The sequence below is a fragment of the Dama dama genome, chromosome 18 (genome assembly GCF_033118175.1).
Source record: "Dama dama isolate Ldn47 chromosome 18, ASM3311817v1, whole genome shotgun sequence".
Taxonomy (NCBI): domain Eukaryota; kingdom Metazoa; phylum Chordata; class Mammalia; order Artiodactyla; family Cervidae; genus Dama; species Dama dama.
The window spans coordinates 7,836,562-7,858,702 of record NC_083698.1 but is presented as its reverse complement, the minus strand read 5'-3'; the positions used below and the strand labels follow the sequence as shown (position 1 = coordinate 7,858,702).

Genomic DNA, 22,141 nt, shown 5'->3' with positions numbered 1-22,141 from the left:
TTTAATGTTTTTGTTCTAAATTTTTAGATAACCATTTAGTGCCAGTGGGCAAAAGTGCTAATGATTATTTTGGCATTCCCTGATAGCTCAGTTGGTAAAGAATCCACCTGCAATGCAGCAGACCCCGGTTTGATGCCAGGGTCAGGAAGATCCCCTAGAGAAGGGATAGGCTACTCCCTCCAGGATTCTTGGGCTTCCCCTTGTGGCTCAGCTGGTAAAGAATCCGCCTGCAATGTGGGAGACCTGGGTTCAATTCCTGGGTCAGGAAGATCCCCTGGAGAAGGGAATGGGTACCCACTCCAGTATTCTTTCCTGGAGAATTACATAGACTCATGACTGAGTGCCTTTCACTTTCACTTTTAATGATTCAAGACCAATTTTAAACTTGCAGTAAAATTTTTCCTTTTCTCGGAGGGATATCGAACAGTTTATGTATACCTATCCCCATTGATAAGAGCTAGATAGCAAAATGTATTTATCTATAATTGTCGTATTTAGAAGATCACTGATCATAATGACAATCTGAACAACTTGAACACTTTTTGTGCCATTATTTAAAAGATAGAAAAAAGTCATATGATCTCATAAGATGATTTCGAGACAAATTATTTTTGTCTATAGACTCAACAGAAATGCCAGTGTTAAAATATCAGTCATTCTGATACCCAGGTTGAGTTAATATTACAAGCACAAATCAATGTTCTCATAATTAAAAGAGGGTAATGAGACCTGTACCATCTACTACAGAGGACTATAAGAATAAAACAAAATAACAGCTATGAAATCACTTCATGAACTTTAAAGTGCTGCCGTTATTATTATTAGAAACAACAGACATTGGAACCAATTTCATTTCCTAAGTGCAATCTAATGTCAAGGTCTTCAAATAAAATGTTTCAATGATTCAACCATGACTCATTCAGTCATGTCTGACTCTTTGTGATCCAAGGACTGTAGCCCACCAGGCTCCTCTGTCCATGGAATTCTCCAGGAAAGAATACTGGAGTGGGTACCCATTCCCTTCTCCAGGGGATCTTCCTGACCCAGGGATTGAACCCAGGCCCCCACATTGCAGGCAGATTCTTTGCCATCTGAGCCACCAGGGAAGCCCGTGCAACTACCAGTATGCTTCCAAATGTTAAATTTAATATTGAAAAATAAGAATGCTTTGAGACGCTGGAGTCTGCAGCCACTTCTACATCTTGCTCTAGGCAAAATGATCCTCCACAGTTTCAACGCTGCACAGGACAGATGCCCATATCCAAAGCAGACCACAGGCAAGCCACTCACAAAAAAAATTCAAGTAAACAATTCCTAAAATTTAAGAAGTGACTAAGTTTGCTGTCATAGCCGAGGCTGATACAAAATGTAGGGTATTGATGTTTTTATTGGAATGAAGATACATGCACTTCATTTCTCAATGTGCTAAGGAATCTACGATTATCTTAAATCGTTTGACAATCTACACATACTCCGTTTTGAAAATTACAAGTGTACTCCTTCATGTATGCACATTTCTGTCATCTATATTTCCTCTTAAGATTTTAAAAGACTGCTCAAATGAACTTTGACATCAAGTCTAACTTCCAGAAAACTGCCACCAAGTCTCAGAATACATTTTATTATGGTTACACATAGTTTTCCTACCAACTACTTTCACTGTTTTACAGAGCAGCAAACTTCTGAAGACCCTTAAAAAAATCAATATTCCATTTTGCATTAAGGTTGTTGCATTACATGACAATCTGAAAGCAATTTCTCCAGCAAGATTATCTTCTAAGAGACTACCAACAGTGACACTGCACAGAAGTAGTCTTCATTCTAGACATTTCAAGGGTTTGCTCATTTCTTTACTGAACTGTACACTAAGGTGTAATGATACTTTTCATTAAGACTTACTTTTCTTGTGATTTGCAAAATTTTCTCAACTCATTAGGTCTCTCCTAATGAAATATTTGACAGAAGAGCTCAGATGCTACTTATGGAGAGATAATGTACAAGTCTAGTGAATTTTTGGTTGATTAACAAAGTTCTACCTCTTAAAGGAATTAATATGAAGTATAATTTTTTCCTCAAAGGCACCAGTACTACAAATCTATGATAAAAATTTTTATCACAATAATAACTGTCTTTTATTAAATTATCCTAAGTCCCCTTCTCAGGGAAGCACTGTGATAGAGTGATAGTGACATTGTGAATGGCACGGTCATAGAGATATTCTTAAATCTGAAATATAAGCCACAGGAAATTCTTGACATTAATTTGTAAATGGTAAGGAAAGCTTAGAGTGGGATTGCAAGAACCACACTGCCTTTCTTTACCACTGTGCACTGAGCCACAAGCATACTGCTGGGTATAGGGCAGGCACTCAGGAAAAATCTGCTGAATGAACCAGTGAATAACAGTCCATATTACATCCTTGTTTAAGGAAGCATGAAATCATGTTGTGTATTTTAGGGGGAAAAAATTAAAAATAAACATATTTTGAACACTTAACCTCTAAACCCAACCTAAGTGTCCATCAATAGATGAATAGATAAAGATGTCATACTCACACTCACACACACACACACACACACACACACACACACACACACAATGGAATATAACTCAGCTATAAAAAAGAATGAAGTGTCGCCATTTGCAGCCACATGGATGGATCTGGAGGGTATTATGCTAAGTGAATTAAAGACAGAGAAAGACAAACGCTGTATGATATGACTTATACGTGATATGTGGAATTTTAAACATACCACAAACTAGAGAACAAAACAAAAAAGAAACACTCATAAGTACAGAGAACAAACTAGGGTTTACCAGTGGTGGGGTGTGGAGGAGAATGGGAGATAAAAACTATTGGGTGTAGGACTGGCTACAAACATAGTGTATACAGTAAATATATTTTTGCTTTTTAATGTTTACAATGCTGTGTTAATTTCTGCCATACAACAACACAGATCAGCTTACTATACGCACATCCCCGTCCCTCGCCCCCACCCCATCTCTCCGGTCGTCAGAGCGGCAGGCCCGGCTCCCTGTGCCGCACAGCATCTTCTCTCCAGCTCTCCATCTCACACCTGATGGTGCATGTGTGTTGACGCCTCCTTCTCCTTTCCTTCCCCTCTCTCCCTGCCTCACTGTGTCCACAGTCCATTCTCTACATCTGCATCTCCTGCAAACAGGTTCCATCAACACCACTTACAGAGATTGCATACATATGTGAAAATATACTATGTTTGTTTTTCTCTTTCTGTGTAACAGGCTGTAGGCTCAGCCACCTCACTAGAACTGAAACACTGAAGCAGCCTAGATGTCCATCAACAGATAAATGGATAAAAAAGAAGATGCGGTATGTAGCAAATATTTTGTAACAACTGTACATGGAACTTAACATTTGAAAATTATATCTCAAAAATATATATGAAGAAAAACTAATAAAAAGTTTTAAATGTCTTTAATAAAAAGATACTCAACCCTAAAGATTATAAACATGACATTTATATGAACTGTCTATAAGCCAGACAGTTTTAAATGACTTACAGTATCAACTGATTTAATTCTTATAATTTAGTATTAACATTGTTAGCCTCATTTTCAAACAGATAAATTAAGGCACAGAGAACTTGAGTAACTCACAATTTGTAAACAGCAGGGACAGGATTCAGACTCTGGCATCTGACTCCAGAATCTGCACCCTAACCATTCTGGAATATTTTTCTTTATTTTGTTTTTTGACGTGCGTATATTCATGTCCATATAAAGAGACTTCTCTTTTCGACCTAACATTTTACTTAGTACTTCTGTTACAGCTCCATCTGCCCTACAGTTGTGTACCGTTTCTCTCCAGCCTTTGGAAAAGGTAAGATTTGAACAAGACACCCCTCCTACTGGCGGGGGCGGGGGAGGTATCAAGGGCATTTTTAAGCTAGTACTACTGCGGAGTTGTTAAAGGGGAACATCGTTCAAATCAATTCAGCCTTAGTTTGTCCACAGGGCTTCTCAATGCTTTAATTTATCCCAGGAATATAATGAAAGAAAGTAGTTCTTTCTAATTCATAAATCACCAAGCCTTTATTCCTATTTATATTTCCAACAAGGCTTTCTACAGGTCTGCTGTGAGCTATGTTCTTTGTGCTGTTTCTTGCAGTTTCCTCAAGACACATGTCCTAGTTCCAGTGTTTAGTATGGAATGGTCTTACTGTTCAGCTGATTGAGGTCACCAGGCTGGCCAAGGTTACTTTGACCTGGATATCTGGTTAGCACTTGTACCGTCTCATGTATCTGGGGGACTGAGACCATCCACACATGTGCTAAGTTATCAACAGCCTGTTGGAAACTACACCAGGGCTGTAGAGACACTGGTTATAATAATACTTGCTGTTGTTCAATCGCTCAGTCGTGTCCGACTCTTTGCAACCCCATGGACTGCAGCACGCCAGGCTTCCCTGTCCTTCACCATCTCCCAGAGCTTGTTCAAACTCACGTCCATTGAATCGGTGATGCCATCCAACCATCTCATCCTCTGTTGTCCCCTTCTCCTCCTGCCCTCAATCTTTCCCAGCATCAGGGTCTTTTCAAATGAGTCAGCTCTTCATATCAGGTGGCCACAGTATTGGAGCTTTAGCTTCAGCATCAGTCCTTCTAATGAATATTCAGGATTGATTTCCTTTAGGATGGACTGGTTTGATCTCCTTGCCGTCCAATACTAATAATAACTTAACACAACACTTGCTAAGTAACAGGGACAATGTTCACCTGATTTTTCACCTCTGGGCCAAAGTATGTACATTTTTGAAATGAGGGGCGTTTGGACTAGATAATGAAGGGTTCCTTCAAAATCCATAGAAAAATCTAAACTAAAAAAATTCTGTAAATGTGAAAGTCAGGTTTTCCTTTTCACTTATACAATAACAACAGATTTATTTCAACTTTCCCCTTAGAGTTATCTTTATTCTGAAAAACAAAAAGAACGAAACTTTCTCAGCGATATGACTCGATCAAAAGCTAGATGAGGAATTCAACAATCTCACCATACTCTGCTTCCAATTCTTTCAGCAAAATACTTGCACATCATATTTATTTTGTATTGTTCTTATAATCTTAGTATTAGTGATTCTCATTAGATGCTCATAAGTTACTTTAAGTATGTGGAGAACTTACTGGTAACTTTTCAGAAACCATCAAAACCATATTATCCTGAAATCTTTCAACTTTTCTCACGCTCTCTTGTCCCATTCTCTTGCTGGGAGCATTCAATTTAGCCAATTCACTGATGTCTTTCACCCACTGCCCATCACTTCACAATTTCTGGGCTGGTTCTCAGCACTCTTTTTCCATACTTAAGATGGGCTGATTGTTGTTTCACACAATTGATTTCTTTAGCTGATACTTCTACTCCAAAACTAGAAGAAACCCTTCCATTTGCCTTTAATAACAGTTATCTCTTCAGATTAAAAATCAGAATGTCAATTAACTTGACAGATATTTACTAGAGAGATGCTCCGTTTTTAAAGTTTGAACTTCTGAAAAAAGTTACACTATCTCAGATCTGCAGCCTTGATTACACACATCAAGGTTATTTTATGCATACATACATGCATGCATGCTCAGTTGTGTCCGACTCTTTGTGACTCCATGGACTGTAGCCCGCCAGGCTTCTCTGTCCATGGAATTTTCCAGGCAAGAATACTGGAGTGGGTTGCCATTTCCTCCACCATATTTAATGGTATGTGATAAAATAAACATACTTTTCCAGACATGTAACTGAACTTTCTCAGCAAATTAGCTCTCAATTGTTAGCTCTCATTAGCTCTCAATTGTTCTTATTTTTTAATTGTCTAGTACTTTATTCTTTCATTAAAATGAAAAAAAAAAAGGCCTGAGCTTTCTATGATTATCTATTGTAATGGAAGAAACCATTCAAGGTGAGAAGGGAATTATTTTTCCAAAATACATGTCCTTTTTTGAATGTTTTATCTTAATAATTACTATTAAAGAACATATTAATGACCTCCCCTGGAAACCCCCCTTTTATTCAGCCCTCCCCTACTTCCAGTCACTACTCACCCCCAAGGGGAATCCCTGTCTTGATATCTAACAGTACTGATTAGTTTTTGTCTGTTTTTGTTCTTTATATAAGTGGTAGTGGTTTAGTTGCAAAGTCATGTCTGACTCTTGTGACCCTGTAGACTACAGCCCATCAGGCTCCTTTGTCCACGGGATTTTTCAGGGATCAAACCTGGGTCTCCTGCAGTCAGTCTCCTACATTGCAGGTGGATTCTTTAGCAACTGAGCCACCAGGGAAGCCTTTTATATAAGTAGAATCTTACAATATATACTGTTCTGTATTCTCCTGTATCTGGCCTCTTTCCTTTTTATCACTATGTCTAGTTGTGGGTTGTGTATATTAATATGAATATGCAGTATTTCAAAAGTAATAAACCAACACATGTAGCATTTTGAAAAACCTTAGATAACAAGAGGAAAGCAAACTAATATTGAACTGAAAGTATTAAAGCACACAAAAAAAATCAAAATCACAAATTTTTCAAGTATGTCTAACCTTTAGAATTTACAGTATGTCTTGGATTTTTCATAGTAGCTGGTGAACTTTTCTTGCTTCCAGTAAAATTTTTAGAAAACATATGCCTTTGACTGCAATGACTCACTGTCATCCACGATATTAGAATAAATCAGAGTACTGATGCATGTATCAGTCAAGTCTGACTTCGGCTGTATTTGAAAATGCCTCTTGGAAGGCAAAAAGCAGAAGATGAAGGAAGATCCATAAATAAGGGACATCAATGACTTCTACACTTACCTAACGGTTATGAAAACTCATGTTCAAGTGTAATCATAGTTGTCTTAAATAGCAAGTGAGTGCTGCCTAATTCTAAATTTCATTACAGCGTTGCTCTTGACATCACATAATTCTTCCACTCTGGTCTCACTGCCAACCCTCAGGGTTCCAGTCATCCCATATGTAGACTTTTAAAAGATATACTTGTGTATTTCAACTCATAGTCTGCATTACTTATCCGACTTGCTGCCAACAAATCCGCCCTCATATTGTACAGAACAAAAAATATTTTGCATATTGAAATCTTTTTGCCCAGCAGGTTTCCATCAAGAGTAGAGAATGAGATGATCAGCCCTATTTGAAGCGTCTGTTCTGCATTTTAAGATGTCTCGTTACCTCACATGCATGATTTGGCTAAAAATGAACTAACAACTTTCGAATTTTCTCATTTCCATGGAGTTTGAAGCTGCCATTCTTAGCAATCAACCCCTCACCACATTGCTTCAATCTGCTTTATGGTGATTGAACAGAGACTTCTCATATATAGAGGAGAATATGCTTATTAATTGCATTTTATATAATTTTCTCTCCTGTTCCCATTTACAACTTAAAAAATACAGCTAAGTTTTTTAGACAGTTTTTAGGGCAGCGAAACTCTTCTCTATGATACAATAACAGCAAATATATTACATGGCAGTATAATCTGTCGAAACTCAGGAAGTATATCAAGAGTGAACCCTAATGTAAACCATGAACTTTGGGTGATACTGATGTGTTCGTAGGTTCATCAATTGTAACAAACATAACACTCTGGTGGGGGATGTTGATAACGGAAGAGGCTATGCATGTGTAGAGGCTATGCATGTGTGAGGGCAGGAGGTATATGGACATCCTCTCTGCTTTCCGCTCGACTCTACTGTGAATCTAAAATTGCTCTTGAAAGTAAAGTCCATTTAGAGACTTAAATATAAGGCATCACACTGCAAAACTCTTAGAAGAGAACACAGGCAAATCACTCTCCAACACTTAGGTCAGTTTCCCAAGGCAATAGAAACAAAGCAAAAGTAAATAGCACCTAATCAAATGGGCAAACTCTTGTATTGCAAAGGAAACCATCAATAAAATGAAAAGCCAACCCATAGAACGGGAGAAAATATTTGTAAATGATGTGACTGACAAGGAGTTAATTTCCAAAATATACAAAGAGTTCATACAGCACAATTAAAAACAAACAACCCAATCAAAAAATGGCTGGAAGAACTAAGTAGACATTTCCCCAAAGTAGACATACAGATGGTCAACAGGCACACGAAACGATGCTCAACATTGTTAATTATTAGAGAAACGTAGATCAAAACCATAATGAGGTACAGCCTCACACTACTCAGAATCACCATCATTATACCATTAAAAAATTAATTTTTTACAGTGCTGATAAAAATGTAAACTGGTACAGCCACTATAGAAAACAGTATGAAGTTCCCTCAAAAAGCTAAAAATAGAGTTGTCATACGATCCTGCAATCCCACTCCTGGGCATATATATCCTGGGGAAGCTGATTTGAAAAGACACACGCACCCTCATGCTCACAGAAGCACTGGTCACAATAGCCAAGACATGGAAGCAACACAGTGTCCATCGGCAGATGAGTAAATAAAGATGATGTGGTATATTTATACAGTGGAATATTACTCAGCCACAAAAAGAATGAAATAATGCCATTTAAAACAACATGGATAGACTTAGAGATTACCATACTAACTGAAATAAGGCAGAAAAGACAAATTCCACGTGATATCACTTATATGAGGTAACTATTTATGACACAAATGAACTAAAAATAGGAACAGACTCCCAGACAACAGACCTGTAGTTTCCAAGGGAGAAGGGTGGGAGAAGAGATGGACTGGGAGTTTAGGATTAGAAGATTCAAACTATTACATAAAGAATGGATAAACAACAAGGTCCTACTGTATACCACAGGGAGCTATATTCAATATCCTGTGACAAACCAAAAAAAAAATATGAAAAAGAATGCATGTGCATATATATATATATATATGCATATCTGAATTAATTTGCTGTACAGTAGAAATTAACATGTTATAAATCAACTATACTTCAATAAAATAAATTAAAAAATAATAAAGTCCATTTAAAAGCAGAAAAACAATGTAATGAAATGTCATCATCATCTCTTTTGAATGCAGGAAAACTTGTAAGGGGACGAGTGAGTGGGAGATATTAAATAAGATTTAAATAATGAAGTTAAGTGATGATTTCATGATCTGAGAGAAGACAATTTTAAGTATCTACATTCCTTTTCAAAAGAGTCATTACCACATCTCTAAAACAATGACTCAGGGCAAATCATTTTAATTCAAAGGTCAATCAAAGCATTTCTAACATGGAATCTGGATAACCTATTTGATAGACATTAACATGTTTATATTTGCTTTGGAGTTTTAATGAACACCCCCAAAATTAGAGGAAAAAAAAACCCTTTCTTTGGTTCATATTATAACAGTTTTTATAAAAATACTCTTTAGTTTTCAGAACTGTATGAAAGCAGCTGCATTAATCTGTGTATTTGTTAAACTGTTCAAGGGAACTTTCTGAAAGTAGAGCAATATCTCACATTAAACACTAAAGGTATTTTTGCTAACAGAAAATATATTCTAAAACAAAGACACAGTAACATTGAATCCTACAGGCCAAAACAAATGGGCTAAGTTACGTCTAATCTTGAATTTATAACTATGGCTTCAATGCTGAATTTCACATATACTAAGTCGCTTCAGTCATGTCCAACTCTTTGCAACCCTATGGACTGTAGCCTGCCAGGCTCCTCTGTCCATGGGGTTCTCCAGACAAGAATACTAGAGTGGGTTGCCATGCTCTTCTCCAGGGGATCTTTGTGACCCTCGGATTGAACCCCCGTCTCTTAAATCTCCTGCATTGGCAGGTGGGCTCTTTACCACTACTAACATCAGGGAATCCCAAATTGTATATGCTAATGACAAAAAAATAGTTAAAGGTTTATAATTTGGGGACTAGCAGGCTCTTATTCAGAGACTTTATATTTTATCAAGCTGATAGATGCTACTCGACTTCTTTCTGTTTTCAACTATTCTCTACATGAATTCTGAGAAGCAGATTACAAACAAACCCTGCACTCACCATGGCCTCTGCAGAGTTACATCTCTGGAGTGTTGTGCAAATTAATCTAAAATGTGATTTATAATAATTTCCTTTCTCAAATCAAAACAAGAAACAGCCTGGAGGAGGAAACTACCAACATTAGGAAGGTCATATTTTTTTAGACGTCTGGTGGGAAAGAGACCTGTGTAATTTTACTTGATTAAAACCACAGAACTGTTTAACTCTGTTCCTGCATTAGGAAAGCCAGTAAAATAATCCAAGACCTTAAATGCTTATATGACAGAGTTTGCACTGTCTGTTTTTCCTCAGAGGCAAATGTAACCCAGCTGTCTCTCCTGTAGCAAGGCTGTGCATGCATGCGTGCATGCGTAGTTGCTCAGTCATGTCCTACTCTTTGCGACCCCATGGACTGTAGCCTGCCAGGCTCCTCTGTCCTTGTGGATTCTCCAGGCAAGAATATTGGAGTGGGTTGTCATTTCCTCCTCCAGCAGAACTCTTCAACCCAGGGATTAAACTTGCACATCTGCATCTTTTGCATTGGCAGGCGGAATCTTTACCACTGAGCCACCTGGGAAGCCCCATAGCAAGGCCATGACCCCATAAAATAGCAGAAGAATGGCTGGAAAATGTGCGTGACACCATCATCTTCTTGCAAAAATTGCAAGAAGCTGCTACTCTACAGACTCATCTATTTTGCTTTAATCTCATTTACATGGAAACATATCTTTTAGTTTTCATACTATCATACTGTAAATGAACGTTAGTTTCTTGGTGAGTTTATATATTTACTTGTCACACTTCAGCAATTTTCTTTTAATGTGATCTCAACGCATATCACAAAAGTGTGGCTCTCATCTATTTGAATTTCCAGAAACCAGAATAAAAAAATTAGGTCCTAGGAAGGGATAGTGTAGCACTGATTAGGGATTCACTCAATTGATTTTTATCCACCAGTGAATATCTGATCATTAGAAAGTAAATTCATTTCAGAAATGTACAACATAAAAAGAAAAAAAACCAGCACTGAGAAGAATCTGAGTATCTGTCCAATGCACTTATTTTTTAGTTGAGGAGTGTAAAGCTCAGAGGGGAAAACTAGCTTGAAGTCATAAGCTAGTTAAAGACAGTTATAGACAAAAGCTACTTATAGAGTCAGGCCTCCTAATTCAAGGCTCAATACTCTTTGCTCTCAACAATAGTACAATCAATTACTTAAGGTCTGTAGAGTAGGAACTTCAAATCTTATACATCTTTTGTACATATTTCTATTCACTGAGTGTTTATTTCTGCAGCCTGAGGTTAGGTATATAAGGCTGCTGGGTAAGAGCCTCAAAGCACTCCTGAGGCTCCCACACCCTCAACACTGAGGTCACCTAACTCCATCTGCACTCTCGACTATGCCCAGGCAGGACAGGACTGATGAAGAGAAAATTAATTTGTAAACTGCTGGTTTGCTAAATGAATTAAGCAAAGATTAGGAAATGCAGGTGGGTCTTGGTCTTTACACTAATACTCAATTTTGATACACGTGTTGTTTCTTCATTCAGCCAGTATTTCCAGAGCACCTCCAAGGTTCCAGACATAGCAGAGACAAGAGTGAGCAAGACAGGCCCAGTCCCTGACCTTATGGGATTTATAATCAAATAGCACAAGTCAAAAATTAACAGATAAACAAATGACAAAATAATTTCAGTGTACCGTAAGTGCTATTGAAGAAGTTGAACTGAATGATCACAATGGTAAAATTCTATTTTGGAAAGGTGGCCTTTTTAAAAATATTTCATTTGTTTATTTAAAAAAAATTTTTTTGGCCATGTCACAGTTTGCAGGATCTTAGCTACCTGACCAGGGATCAAACCCTCAGCAATGGAAACATGTTATTGTAACCACTGGACTACCAGGGAATTCCCAAGAGGTGATCTTTTTGCACAATTAACACAGGATCTATCAGCTGTGTGATGAGTCAGCCACGCGAGAAGCAGGGAGAACAGTGTTCCAGGAAAGGGGAAAAGCTAAGTAAGAGGCTCTGGTGTGTGGACACATTTGGGGTTTGAAATATTTTCTCCCAAAGATAATGTAAAATGAACACTTTTTTAGAAATGAATCTGTATTCTACACAATTTTATTATCTTATTATATACAGATGGGACAAATTTCTGCATTAGGAAAGCACAGTGATTCTAATTCATGTATAATTTACTTATTTTCAAATGCATATAGAAAATAAGTCTCAGGTAAGTGCTTCAATATGACTCTGTTTACAAGAAAAAAAAAAATAGTACAGTACTTTGACCAACTGGAATTCAGAACTGCATTCCGTTTAATTCTGAATGGGTTTACATATAAATTATCGTCTGGTTTACTTTGTCTAGCAGGTAAATTATCTTCTGGTTTACTTTGTCCAGCAGGCAAGAGCTCCAAAGGGCTAAGGTTGAAATCACTCACTACTACTGAATTACTACTACTCACTACAAATGATAAAATGTTCATTAAATTATGTGATACATTTTTGGGGGGTATTAGTGCAATCTATTTTCATAGCACAAGTGTCATATTTGTTGTATGTAGAAAGCAAATATAATGGTTAATAATTTGCCATTGATTAATAATAGTACTGATATATAAATATAAACACATGACGATCAATAATTTATTGGAAGATTAGGCAGTTCTATAAGGTAAAATATCTATGTAAATAAATATAAAGACCCAGGGCCACCTGAAATTGAAAGATATGGATCAAGCATCTGAATTCCAGTTTTGTGAGCAGCAAAGATCAGTCCTGGATGTTCACTGGAAGGACTGATGCTGAAGCTGAAACTCCAATACTTTGGCCACCTCATGCGAAGAGTTGACTCATTGGAAAAGACCCTGATGCTGGGAGGGATTGGGGGCAGGAGGAGAAGGGGACGACAGAGGATGAGATGGCTGGATGGCATCACCGACTTGATGGACATGAGTTTGAGTAAACTCCGGGATTTGGTGATGGACAGGGAGGCCTGGCGTGCTGCGAGTCATGGGGTCGCAAAGAGTCGGATACGACTGAGCGACTGAACTGAACTGAACTGAACCCTCAATACAGTCAAGCTTGGGCAAATTTCTAACCCTATCTGAATTTCATGTCTCTCTCAAAAGTGTAGGTTAGGATAACTTCCTAGGTTTATGAGACAATGAAATAAGAATTTCTAAGGGCCTGGCACACACAATAAACTCAGTAAATTTTAGTGTTTGGCCCCCCCCCGCCCCGTATATTTTCTCTAGTAAAAATAGCATTAAAAATACAAGAATTATGCTCAGATTCCTTCTGTCTCTTTTAATCAAAATATGATGGTATTTTTCACATGAGAGAAAAAGGCAGGACAAAGAAACCGCTGCTATAGCTCTTGACACATCAAACCCTGAATTAAGACCCTGTGTTTCTAATTGTTCTGCTGCCTGGGACTGTCCCATTTTGACTGTCTAGCTGCTCCACAGCTTCCACTGTACTGCCTTCATCTGAGACCCAGACACGTGCCCAAGCGCAGTAAATCACAGTTAATTGCATGTCTTAAATTAAAAGACAAAAATGATGCACAATTAATTGGAGGAAACTGTCATTTGGTGAATGAGTCTCGCTCATTACACTTCGTGCACAGGATGCATGCCAAGTCTGTGTTCCAGGCAAGAAGATTCCGTCTGCGACACCGAGGTTCAACCTTTCTGCCGAGCAGTCTGCTCCAACACTTTAAAAACTCATCGCTAGAGCTGGAGCATAGACAGCTTGCTCTGCAAGGACATTCAACACAGGGCTGCACATAACCATGACAATTAGAACGAACCAAAACGTTCAGCGATGAGGGGCTGAATAAAAAGACTAGGTCTTGGCCATTAAGGGAAAAAAATCTACATTGTAACAAACGATTTTTTCATATTGAATAAGATGAGAAAATGTCCATGACATGTTCCTCAATGAAAACTGCTTACAAAACAGTGTGGGTTTCTTCTTTTGAGGATTACATAATAAATAGAAGAAGAAAAAGAAAGAATGAGGAGAAAGTGGGAAAATAAACAATAAAAATGTTAACATTTGTAATCTCTGAGTTGTTCATACTCTCTAGATTTTTCTCCTTTTCTAAAAAATTTTCTAAGTTGTTTAAAATTCCATTTCAATTTATTTCTGAACCTATTACAAAATGTCAGTTTTAAAGACTCATTAGAATCCTTTAACATGAACTTACCCATTGTAATAAAAAATCACCATAAAATTAAAAAATAATACCTAGTAAGCACTTAGATACAATCCCATTATTCCCTTGGTTATACAGACAAAATAAAGTTAATAAAAATGCATTCTATAAATATACAAGAAAACCATGTTCAGCAAAATTAAATGTTCAATACAATAAATTATGCAAACATATACCTTATAGTATATATTAAGATAAGAGAAGAAAATCACTATGAATCCTTATTAATACTAATATCAACAAACTAAAAAAAATGTTCACAGCGAACATAATAACCTTGAATTTGAGGAACTGCAAATCTTCTCTCTTCCATACCTCCTCTCTCATCATTTTCTACCCTGAACTGAAACACTTTACATCTAGCCACCTAGTATTATTCTGATGCTAAAACTTGACAACAAACAACTTTCTAGCTTACACACACACACACACACACACATACACAGTTTCATAATTTTCACCAAATAAGATGAGAACAAATAATGTTCTGCAATATATCACCAATGATGTTAACTTTTGTTTCAATTTTAGAAGAAAAGAATATACAAAATGCAAGAGTAGATTCATTCCAAAGGTACTGAACAGTCTCCTAACCTTGAAATAGGCAATAAACATTTCCTGCTCTTTTATTTCTCAGGGGGGTTGATGGAGTAGGAAAAGATAATCATATTCTGGCAAAGCCCATATCTCAATCTCAGGCGTCCTTACGTCCCAAGGGTAATATTTCCATTCCACTCTTAATGGAACAAATTTCTAATCAGAATATGTATCCAAAAATAATTGAGGTAATGCAATGTCAACAGATCACACTGCCATCAGCATTCCTGATGCTGGGAATGAACCCCGCACATCGGCGTGACAGAGAATGTGGGCAGTGCAGACACATCAGACCACACGGAGGACACAGCGGTTCTGTTCCCCTTCAGGCACTCAAGTCAGCGCTGGAGGACAGCTTCCAAGCTGGAAGAGGCCCATCTCAAACCCTGCCGGGGAGGGATGACTGACAGTGGGGCCAGGCCAGGACCTCCACTTTGGAATTGGCATCAGTGTCTTCCTTTATAAACTTACTGAGCATCTTTGAAACAACAGTCATTTTTGGAAAGGTTAACAATGCCCTTAGATTTTTGACAAAAAACACTACGGAATGTATTTTATGATGCTCTGAAACTGTCCAGAGGTTTAAAATTCAGGTTTGAGAATATACTGGTAATTGTTGAAGCTGGTTAAGGTATCCTACTTTAGAATGCGTTTGACATTTTCCTAATAGAAAATTAAAAAAAAAAAACACAAGATTTCTTTCAAAGTATTTTATATTCAAAATTATACTGACTTCAACTTTGGAAATACATGAAACCTGATTTGTGCTTATTTAAGACTTTAATAAGCAATGTGGACTTTTAAAAAAATCCACCAAGCATGATGTTGATCATAAAAAAAAAAATTTTCTTCACTCCTGAAAAAACGTTACCAGGATCTATAACGATAGAAGTGCACCTAAACAAACGCAGCGCCACCATATGCCTGGCATTCTCACATTGTGACAAAATAGACTGGTAATTAACTGCTTTCCTACCGAAATCTGCCAGCTTTAACTCCCCCGTGTCACTGATCAGAAGGTTCTGTGGTTTCAGGTCTCTGTGCAAAATATAGCGCTGGTGGATGTAAGACAGCCCTCGCAGCAACTGAAATAAAAACAGCTGGAAAAACAGGGAGAGAAAAGTTAAAATCTGAACACAGTCCAATGCCACTTTCCACATACAGTCTGCCAAGTACTTGTATTTCTTGAAAATGGGTACCCATCACTAAATTCCCGATCAAACCATTTAAACAGAATTTGCATACATGTATGGAAATTCCTAATGCATAAAGTAAATCTGAAAATTTTTAACAACCTATTATGTCAACCCAGAGTTCCTTAGCCAGAAAGATCTATAATCCATCTTTGTTCTAGAAATTAAGTGAAATGTAAAGAATCATTTTCTAAATAATAAATTTGGTTTCCTCAGGTCTGAACTGATGCTTGAGACAGAGAAAAAAAACCCTATTCAGAATGTTATAAAAGGAAGCAGAATTTTTTATGTAAATTTAATTTACATGTATTTAATTCCATGGAAATGATATAAACATGGTATCCAGTGATTCACTCAATAACATGCTTTAAGGACTAGAAAGATAAGATGATCTGAAATAATTAAAACAGAAACAGTCACGTGGTTCAATTATTACTACACTGTAATTACACTGCTTCGGCACATATGGCCACAGAGATTAGGTTGTTGCCTAAAGACAGACGTGTACCTTCACTAATTACAGAACAGACCCAACCTAAAGGGAAAGGAAACACAGAGAACAGAGAAATCAAGAATGCAAGAGCAATAGTTTCATAAATACATTTACGAAGCAACCAATGGTCTTCTCTGTTTATATTCATATTGGATCATAATAAATATTTCCATTTTGATAACAAAAAATGTGATCCACTAGGCTTTCTAATACTCTGTTTATTTAAAAAAAGGACTATCTTTAAACTATTTACTTGCCAAAATAATCCTAATTGACAGTTTTTAAAAAACAATCTCCTAAAACAAAACTAAAAACAAGTGGTTTTAAGTGCCATCAATACTGTAGTCTATGTAATCAGCTGGTAACAAAATGCATTTTCTGGGAAATTTTAAAGGACTTAGCTGCCAAATACTGGTAGGATAGGGCTTCCCAGGTGGCAATAGGTGGTAAAGAACCCACCTGCCAATGCAGGAAACATAAGAGACACCTGGTTCGATGCCTGGTTTGGGAAGATTCCCTGGAGAAGGGAATGGCAACCCACTCCAGTATTCTTGACAGGAGAATCCCATGGACAGAGGAGCCTGGCTAACTACAGTCCATAGTGTTGCAAAGAGTCAGATATAATTGAAGCAACTTAGCATGCATACTGGTAGGATAAGGATTCTAGAATCTCCACATAAAAAAGACTGGTAACTCCTCAAGGGCTACCAGGGAGTTAACATTTCAGAGGGAGCTAACATTTCAGAATATTTTCCAACTAACTAGGGGCTCTGAAAGCCAAGTAAAATTTTTAGAGGGGGGGATACCTTGAAATACTTACTCAATTGCTAAGTCATGCAGACTCTCTGCCACCACATGGACTGCAGCCCACCAGGCTTCCCTGTCCTAGGCTATCTTTCAGTGTTTGCCCAGATTCATGTCCACTGAGTCGGTGATGCCATCCAACCATCTCATCCTCTGTTGTCCCCTTCTCCTCCTGCCCTCAATCTTTCCCAGCATGAAAGACAGTAGATAAATTCATTTCAAAATCTTTGTATGTGATAATGAGCTATGGTGTTGGGAAGGCCTAGATTCATTATTTTCAGAACCTAAGTACAGAAACTAAACACCTGCTCTGTGTTAGGCTGGATTAAATGACTGGCTCAAGAATCTCAGGAAGTAAACTTCTCCTGGACTCCCCCTTTCAGTCCTTCCTGTGCAGCAGATGGAGGGACTTAACGCCATCACCAGCAGCTTCCAGCCTCATTCCTCACTTCTAAAACCCCCTGCATCCCGAAGCGGAAAAGCTTACAATTTCAAAGAAAATCCAAATCCCTTCAGTTCAGAAGGGAGAAAGGATGAGCAAATAAAGCCACTTTGTGTTTTCAAAAGCTTTTCATCAGTCAGTCACATAGGCAGATCGCAAAACAAATAAACTGAATTTCAAAAATAAACTGATTTGGAAAGTCTGCATTCTGCAAGGTGCTAGCTGGGACTTACCAGACTGTGATTATCTACCTAACCACAGCAACACATTTTAGTTGAACAAGCAAATTACATGAGGTGCCAGCTGCTATTCTATGCATCAGAGAATATGAATTCATTTGATCTCGGTAAAGAAATTTTTTAAAAAGATTTTTTGATGTGGACCATATTTTCTTTAAAGTCTTTATTGAATTTGTTACAACATTGCTTGTTTTACGCTTTGGTTTTTTTTGACCCCAAGGCATGTGGGAATTCCCTGACAAGGGATTGAATCCACACCGTGTTGGAAGGCGAAGTACTAACCACTGGACCACCAGGGTAGTCCCTGACCTCTGAAACAATTTTAATGGTGATGGTACCACTATGCTGGGCTTCCCTGGTGGCCCAGCTGGTAAAGACTCTGCCTGCAATGCAGGAGATGCAAGAAATGAGGATTCGATCCCTGGGTTGGGAAGATCCCAGGGAAAAGAAAATGGCAACCCTCTCCAGTATTCTTGCCTGGAAAATTCCATGGACAGAGGAGTCTGGCGGGCTCCTATATAGTCCACGGGGTCACAAGGAGTCGGACACAACTGAGTATACAAGTCCGTGCACACACGCACACACACACACACACACACATCACATCCTATCTGTATCAGTGATGAGGAAACTGGAATCACTTTAAGGTCCAGGACTCAAATCCAAGGAATTTGACTCCAAAATCCACTCCCTTAACCTCTCTACTCTAGGAATCTTGGCCAGAACATGAGTAGGCAGTTTCCACATAGAAGCTGCTTCCTCCAATTGACAGGAAGAAGTACAAGCATCTAACAGCATGGCCTTCGAGGCCACTGTGCTGAGCCCTGATTCCGGCTGGGTGCCCAGGCATCAGTGCTCCACATTTTCCGACCCCAAGCAAGCTCATGAGTCCCCACACTCAAAGCATACTGCTCTTCAACCCTTTTCCTTCGTTCTTAACTCTTCTCTCACAGAAAAGCCTTGTCTCACTTTTGCCTGCTAATCTCCTTGTACTTCTTAGGTCTCTCCTCAAACACCATTCCTCCCTGGTGCCTTTCCAGACCCCAGGGCTTCAGTCTCCCTACAGGTCTGTGTGAGGGGTTCCTCTGTGCTCCTGGGGCAGCTGCTACATCTGTCTATCACAGGATGGGATTCCCCTGTCTCCCCAGAATGTGTTTTGTAGTTCAGTCACTCAGTCATGTCCAACTTTTTGCGACCCCCACGGAATGCAGCATGCCAGGCTTCCCGGTCCTTCATTATCTCCTGGAGTTTGCTCAAACTCATGTCATTGAGCTGGTTATGCCAGCTCATCCTCGGTCACCCCCTTCTCCTCCTGTCCTCTATCTTTCCCAGCATCAGGGTCTTTTACAATGAGTTGGCTCTTTGCATCAGGTGGCTACAGTATTGGAGCTTCAGCTTCAGCATCAGTCCTTCCAATGAATATTTAGGGCTGATTTCCTTCAGAATGGACTGGCTGGATCTCCTCGCAGTCCAAGGGACTCTTAAGAGTCTTCTCCAACACCACAGTTCAAAAGCATCCATTCTTCGACGATCAGTCTTCTTTATGGCCCGACTCTCACATACATACACGATTACAGGAGAAACCATAGCTTTGACTATATGGACCTTTGTTGGCAAAGTGATGTCTCATTTTTAATATGCTGTCTAGGTTCATCATAGCTTTTATTCCAAAGAGCAAGCGTCTTTTAATTTCAGATTGTTTGCCTCAACCATCTTCCTAATCTCCTCCCACAGCTCACACTCATTACTAAGTAATGTGATAACTGAACAGGATTTAGGGATATCTGGATGAAGCAGATACAAAAAAGAACAGACTCCTGGAATGGGAGCTCCTAGAAACTCAGAGGAGAAGTGGGAAGACCAGACAGTCTCAAAGGGCTCTTCTTTTAACACCTTTACTAATTAGTGGAAATACATAATCCTTATGTTAATCCAGAAGCTATTCAAATAGGACAGCATATTAAAGAGGATTAAGAACATCAGTGCTAGGTAAAGATGCAACCACTCACTCAGCTACAATTGTATACATGACAAACGAAGCCCCACGTAAGACAGACGGAGCCCCGAGCATCAAGTGAGAGCCCCGGACAAATTTTTAGATCTTTGAACAATGCACAAAGTTAAGTCAGAGCAAATCCCCAGATAATAAATCCCTTCAGGATTTACTAAGTGCCAACCATCTGCCAGGTGCTACCACGTAAGAGGGATGCAAAGAGGAACAGGATGTAAGATGTAGTTCCTTGACTTGAGGAGCTCACAGCGCACTGGGTATGAGAGACACATCAACAGATGCGTGCATCCGTGCAAAGTCACTTCAGTCGTGTCTGACCTGGGAGAGACCCCATGGACTGCAGCCCTCCAGGCTCCTCTGTCCATGAGATTCTCCAGGCCAGAATACTGGAGTGGGTTGCCACGCCCTCCTCCAGGGGATCTTCCTGACTCAGGGACTGAACCCGCGTCTCTTACATCTCCCGCACGGGCAGTGAGTTCTTTACCACTAGCCCCACCTGGGAAGCACATAAACAGATGAACTGCATTTAAAGAGGTCTGCTTAGCAGCAGCGGCACTGTGACAGCGACACAGACGGAGTGTAACGGAAGGCACAGAGGAGGAAGGAAACCTCATTACACATCAACTTTTAGTAGGAAAAGGAGCTTTCATTAGATGCACGAGATGAGACCATGTATTATATGACAAACCTCTTGCTTTTCTGAGGGAAAAAACTGAGGAAACCAAGCAAGGAAATCACTAGGCAGATAAATTAATAAGAGGAAAAATTTTAATTAATGCAAAGAAGACAATATATGAAACTGTAAAACGATCAACACACCATCATCATAATAATGGTGGTGAAGGGACACTATAATTCACTGAAACCGTTAGTAAGGGCTTCCCTGGTAGCTCAGTAGGTAAAAATTCCACCTGCAATGCAGAAGACCCTGGTTCGATTCCTTGGTCGGGAAGATCTCCTGGAGAAGGGATAGGCTACCCACTCCAGTATTCTTGGACTTCCCTTGTGGCTCAGCTGGTAAAGAATCTGCCCGCAATGTGGGAGACCTGGGTTCAATTCCTGGGTTGGGAAGATCCCCTGGAGAAGGGAAAGTCTCCCCACTCCAGTATTCTGGCCTGACAATATATGAAACTGTAAAACTATCGACACACCATCATAATAGTAATGGTGTTGAAGGGACAATATAATTCAGTAAAACCATTAGTAAACTTGGTGCATTTTCTGTTAAACACCTTCAAATGTTATTTCTAAAACACCAAGTTTACTCGTGGTTTCAGTGAATTATATTCTCCCTTTAAGGGACAAGGAAAGAGCAATCATTCTGAGTTTAACAGAATGTGCCATAGAATATTCATTGGGAATGTTTTGAGAACCCAAGTCTTAGGGATTTCTTTCTTGAGACATACAGGCAAGTATCTAACTGGCCCATGTAAACTTTTAAGAAAGCCACTTCATTGGGTTGTTGTAGAAATCACCACATAACAAGCTACATTACATCTCTGTGAAAACCAGAGGGTACTGTGAAAACAAGAAGGACCACCAAAGGTGGGGCTGTATGCAGAGGAAGAGGAAACACCAGCTTTGCTACTCGCTAATAAAACTTGGTGAACGTCAACGCAATCTCAGGCACTGAAAAAGAAGAAAAAACGGAAGACAAACTCACAGTAATTGAAGGTTTACACTCATTTAAAGACTGTTCTGGGACTTCCTGCTAGTCTAGTAGCTAGAACTCTACAACTCCCTATGCAAGGGGCCCAGGTTCAACCCCAGTCAGGGAACTAGGTCCCACAAGCGTACATGCATGCTTAGTCACTCACTCGTGTCCAACTCATTGCAACCCTATTGATTGTAGTCCACCAGGCTCCCAGATAAGAATACGGGAGTGGGTTCCCATTTCATCTTCCAGGGAATCCTGCCCACCCTGGGACTGAACCCGTGTCTTCTGAGTCTCCTGCACTGCAGGATGATTCTTTACTACTGAGCCACCAGGAAGCCCTCTAGATCCCACATCCTCCAACCGAACAAACAAAAGACCCAGTATGCTGGAACTAAAAGACCCCAGGTGCTGCAACTAAAACCTGGAGTAGCCAAATACATAAGCAATAAATGAACTTTCAAAAAGAGTAAGTAATTTTATGTACTGGTTCCAAATAGGAAAAGGAGTACGTCAAGGCT

The 22,141-nt window shown here is 39.0% G+C and overlaps 1 protein-coding gene across 5 annotated transcripts in view; it reads right to left on the bottom strand.

The window, feature by feature from the left end:
* Positions 1-22,141, bottom strand: part of CDK14 (cyclin dependent kinase 14) — a 738,271-nt gene that overhangs the window by 305,730 nt on the left and 410,400 nt on the right. For all 5 annotated transcript variants that reach the window (XM_061164852.1, XM_061164854.1, XM_061164850.1 and 2 more), the window contains one exon: positions 15,761-15,884. In XM_061164852.1, coding sequence (XP_061020835.1) covers positions 15,761-15,884 — 124 coding nt within the window. The remainder of the gene's footprint in view (positions 1-15,760; positions 15,885-22,141) is intronic.